At 39.9% G+C, this 5,292-nt stretch overlaps 1 protein-coding gene across 1 annotated transcript; it reads left to right on the plus strand.

Annotated features, from left to right (window-relative positions):
- The first annotated feature begins 563 nt into the window (after positions 1–563).
- On the plus strand, positions 564–5,292 carry LOC116205208 (chromo domain-containing protein LHP1). The gene is made up of 7 exons (XM_031537723.1): positions 564–864; positions 969–1,189; positions 1,567–1,592; positions 1,681–1,767; positions 2,065–2,757; positions 4,615–4,675; positions 4,762–5,292. Exons 1-7 carry the CDS (start codon positions 822–824, stop codon positions 4,810–4,812), a joined length of 1,182 nt encoding a protein of 393 aa, XP_031393583.1. The 5' UTR covers positions 564–821; the 3' UTR covers positions 4,813–5,292.

The following is a 5,292-nucleotide window of genomic DNA, read 5'->3' on the forward strand; positions in this document are numbered from 1 at the left end:
CTTATATGGCGAATTTGCATCACGCAAATAGTGACTCCTCATCGCATAAGCGCGTGGAGTCTGTTTTAGATACCTATATATAGATATAGATAGATTCAATTCTTCCATTTGCATTCTAATGAGAACTGCCAATTAGTTAAAGATAACATAAATATCTATTACTTTTTCCAATTAAATGTGAATAGTAGTTGGATATTAATTTCATATATTAACAAAATAAATTAATTATTGACCATATTATTTATACCCATTAATGATCACATATTATTTAATCAAAATAGATTAATAGTCATATATATATATATACACTTTTTGCCTTTCATGCAAAAAAAAAACTTTTTCCATTAATAATAATCATATTATTTATATTCATTTTGCAGGTATAACTCTACTTAATATAATTACCGCCTGCTGCGGGTGAAGGGAGAATGAGAATATACTTCATCAACAACGAATCGCAGCCGTTGGTTGTTTCATCGAGATCATATCGAACGGCTGAGAGTTTCTATTCGTGTTAATACGCTGAGTTGTTAAGCACAGGTAATTTCCAAATTTAGCTGGCCGTTTCTTTTTGCTCAAAAAAAACCCAGACCCAGAGACGAAGAAGAAGAGGAGAAGCCCTGACCTGACCTGACCTGACCTGACCGAACTCTTTCCGACCAAATCGTCAGAGCCCTCTCTCTCTTTCCGGGTCAACACTTCTCAACTCGGCGGCAACTTCGCGCACTCCGACGACACCCCGTGCACGGATCACCAGAACGACGGAACTCTTTCCCATACGAAGAATTGAGTTGATTGATAGTGCTGCTGCTGGCAAGAGAATGAAGCTGGGAGTGAAGAAGAGGAGCACTGGAGCAGGAGAAGGTAAGAAATGGGCGAACCTTTTGGGGGGGAAAATGGACTTTTGGCTCTTTTATGTTGGGATTTTGACCGGAGCTAATGCTGGCGTTGTTGGGCATGTGTTGCAGAAGAAGGAGGGGACCCTTTTGAGGAGAGAGATCAGGTGGAGGAAGGGGAAGGAGGAGGAGAAGAAGAAGAGGAGGGAGAAGAGGAAGATGAGTCCGACGATGAAGGGGACGCAGCAGACGCTGATTTTGATGCCCAACAAGAAGAAGATGAGACTGAGCGTCCCAAGCTCGATGAGGGCTTCTACGAGATCGAAGCGGTGCGCCGCAAGAGGGTCCGCAAGGTCTCTTTTTCTCCCTCTCTCTGCATTACGTTCCTTGGCGGTCTTCCACTTGTTTTGTTAGATGGCTTTATTCGCATTGCCAGTGACTGTTGCATTGAGATGAAATTTATGGTAGCAATGCTCGGAGAATTAGGCAGAAGTTCGATAGCAAAGCGTTAGCTTGAAGATTTCATGGAAAAGTCTGAATTTTTCGGCTATGGACATGACAGAAAAAGGAGAATGAAATGGGGACGTTGAGAATAACAGAATTTGTAGGATATAGCTGTTTTTTCTTTTTGGTGGTTTGGTGTTTTCTTTTTGGCGGTTTGGTGTTTTCTTTTTGACTGTAGCCTGTAGTATACTGATTTCACTTGTGTATATGGATGATTTGCGAGCAGGGCGAGGTCCAGTATCTTATAAAGTGGTATGATTACTCTGTCTATATCCCTTCCTTCAAATTTTCAGTTGGTTTTGTTTGTCAAGCTAATGAGATCTGTTAATGGTGGTGGTAGGCGTGGCTGGCCCGAGACAGCTAATACCTGGGAGCCCTTAGAGAACCTCTTTTCCTGTACTGATGTTATTGATGCTTTTGAAGAGAGGTACTTCAATCCGAGTCTTTGTCTAATATTCTGATGATCATGCCCTCTGCAGAAGGAGGACAACAAAAGTTTTCTTGTTTCTTTTGTTGATAACATGAGTGCATGCTTTTTGCTCTTTAAAATATGAGCTATCTGTGTTTAAGCTAGTTTTTACCTTTAATTTCTATGAAATGAGATGGCACCCTGGAGAAATGAAACTGTTCTTTTCACTCTTAATATTAAACCCGGAAACTGAATTAGAATTCTCTCACTTGAACATCGATCTGCATTTATGTTTTTCCAAATTCTTGTTTGAAGCTTGCGGTCAGGAAAGCATAGGTCATACAGGAAGCGTAAACGCAAACACGGGGTGACTCACACACAACCCAGAAAGAAGCAGAATACTCAGCAGCAGTCTTCTTACAGTTCGAGGCGAGTGGAGGACAGTATTGATGATGAGCTTCTCACTTCTGTGCCAATTAAGAGCTCAATCCCTGTAGACCTCCCTAGAGAGGTTAATTTGGCTATAAACAGGCCAGAAACTGTGGCGAATGGGTTGGAAAGTAATGTTCAACAACCTGTCGATACAAGAGAGGAGCCCGAGTACGATCCCAAGCTTAGTGAACTCATGGGATCAGTTCGTTCGAATGGTGCTGATCCTGAGTTTCGGGCAAAAAAGCTGCAAAATTCTGAAGGTAATGGCCTCATGAATGGGGTGAAGTCCGACTCAGTTGAACTAAATCCCCGAGGAGCAAAGCGGAGAAAATCAGGTTCCGTGAAGAGGTTTAAACAAGAATTGGCTTCAGGTCAAGTGGATGTGGAGAATGTTGGTTGTGGGGCACTAGAGCAGGGCATTGAGAATCACGATACTACGAGGGTTAATTCAACTTCTACCAAGAATGATAGTTCAAAAAATGCACCAGTAATCACGAAGATCATCAAACCAATAGGATTCTCATCTTCTGGGACAGACAACGATCAGAACGTATCAGTGACCTTTGTTGTCATGAGGTTTGTTATCTATTGCTCTGTTATGTTTTGGGTTACAAATACTTGGAAGTATGTGTATTAAGTCCAACGTAAACATGCTAGTCCTCATGAATCCAGTGGATCATGTTTGATCTGAACCGAGTGTTGATATGATGAAATGAATCGCCTCTTTCAATGCATGTCCTAATGTATCTCGACTTTCTTTGGCTTGATTCGACATAATTCAACTCATATTTTTCACTCTATTGTATAAAGCAACAGAAGCCATGAGAACTTATGGTGAATTTTGTGGCAGCATCTCTCTTTGAGTTATTCTTTACTCGTAAAATATGACCTGTTATTATCAAATGATAATGATACTTCTTAAGTGTTGTTTAGATCTGCAATTTGTTATTTCTAGAGCAGTTCGGATCTTTCAGTTACTATCTTGGAACTCTACAGTGGGATATATTAATCATGTCAGTAGCATTCTCGAATTCAGTAACGACAAGTCTGGGATGATTTGACTCATTGTTATGTTCATTAGTGATGAATTTTCCCTGTGTCTATCACGGTATCACCAGGAGGAGTTGTATTTTTCTTTTGTTTGATCTAAATGGTGCTTGTCAAGATGCAACTTGGGAGACTAGCGTTTTCCATTTTTTTGAACTGAATTCCTCTTACTCTGCATGAAGTGTCTTGATTTAGTTGAGAGAAGCATGATCTACTCTGATGATTTCACTTCAAATTTTCGATTCTGGATTGTTGACTTATTCAGTGATAATTATATAAGTGACTGATGCTCTTTGATATACCTTCTTTGTATTCACAGTTTGTCACTGCCTAGATGCTATCCTTATCTATTAATCCGCTTTTCCTGATACAAAGAGAAGGTTTCAAAATTTAGAAATTTGTGGCCATGTATTGGTGTTCCTAATAATGTCACATAAGCAAAATCAAAGGAGACATCATTGTCATATGATTGTACTCTTGCAGCCAACAGTGCCTGTTGGTGGCCAAAACGCATGTGAAACTCTCAGATTCGACTGGCATATGCTCTTATCCGAAGCTAGGTCCCTTACTGATTTTTAACCACCTTTTCTGGGAACTTCAGTTAAGTTTTATTTAAAAGCCAATGCTGCTGCCACTCCTAACAATATCATGAATCCCAGATTCCGCCATTTCGAAAATACACTCATGGAGTGTGCCATATCGGGTCCTTGTAGGCTGTTCTCTAGTAAAACGCTCTTAAAGATACACTTGCAATCCTTTAATCGTTTCTTTCCTCTTCTGAAGCCACTACTATGTAAAGGTGTTTTGAGTTTGATCTTCCTTCCCTGTGAATGAAAGCGTCAATCACCTAAAAACTGTAAGGGTAATCTCTAAACCATCAGGAACCTTACTTGCCCTCGCGCACTTCTTTTACTTTTCTCAATGTGATTGTTTGAAATGATTGATGTTGGCCCTATTATTCAGTTAGCTTAAATCACTTGAGCTTAATGGACCTAGTGGGAGCTGAATATTATTATTGGCATGATGCGGATTGCCGTGATGCGGATTTCCCATTATGTATAAATGTAGTGGCAAACTTTAACCTAGCTCTGGCACATTACCTTGACTAGCAAAAGACATAACACCAAAAAATGAGCACTTCTCGTTTCCTTTTCTTTTGAATGATGACTTCACACAATGGTATTTCCTTCAGCTATTAGAGTAAAAAGGGTGTCTGTTATGCTGCTGTCAAAAGTGTAAAGAAGTATGAGCCATATATTCCATGTAGAAGACAGCTTCCTAAACTAACAGCTTCATTTGGATCTACAAACACCAGTTCTTATTGTCATCCTTATAGTAGGGATGTGAAATTTCAGAGTTCATTATTCCCTTGCACTCGTTGTGCAGGTCCGATGGGAAGGAAGAAGTGGTTGATAATAGCTATCTCAAGGCAAACAATCCGCTTCTGGTAAACCAAAATTTATTACCTCAAATTTACCTACACGTTTATTTATTTCCCTTTGACAATTGCTGATGTGGCCTGATTTCTGACAGTTGATCGACTTCTATGAGCAACATCTTCGCTACAATCCGACACCACCGTGATTGTCAACCCACTCTGCTTGTTTACTAGTAGTTGCCACAGGACTGTTGAGGATTATTATGGACTGCCGTGTTTTTCATCCTCTCTTTGCAAGTGCCCCTTCAGTGAAAGAAAAGCAACAAAAGGTGGAAAAAGGAAAAAGAAGGGAAAATCCTCTCTTACTGGTAAATATCCGCATTGTAGTTCCACTTTTGGGAGTGAGTATTTATTGTAGATCTTGGTAGATTACAGTTGAGTTCCTTATTAGTGTATGACTTCATAGTTTGGTTCTTGTGAATGAAAATGTTCAAGTCTAGCATGTTTCAGCACAATCCCCGTTGATGGTAGTGTAAGAATGATCATGCGGACAATGCCTATATTTTCTGCCAGGTGAATCTTGTGATGCTGTCTAGTTCTTAGTATCTCTGATATAATTCTTCCAATGCTCTTGGCAACGCTTTCTGACTTCAACATGAAATGGACCTCATCTTTCTATGCTGTTA

The sequence above is a fragment of the Punica granatum genome, chromosome 4 (assembly GCF_007655135.1).
Source record: "Punica granatum isolate Tunisia-2019 chromosome 4, ASM765513v2, whole genome shotgun sequence".
Lineage (NCBI taxonomy): Eukaryota > Viridiplantae > Streptophyta > Magnoliopsida > Myrtales > Lythraceae > Punica > Punica granatum.

Coding starts and splice junctions, on each gene's coding strand:
- LOC116205208 (XM_031537723.1), top strand. CDS start 822: ATGAAGCTGGGAGTGAAGAAGAGGAGCACTGGAGCAGGAGAAG. Junction 2,758..4,614: donor GTGACCTTTGTTGTCATGAG/GTTTGTTATCTA, acceptor CTCGTTGTGCAG/GTCCGATGGGAAGGAAGAAG. Junction 4,676..4,761: donor AGGCAAACAATCCGCTTCTG/GTAAACCAAAAT, acceptor GATTTCTGACAG/TTGATCGACTTCTATGAGCA.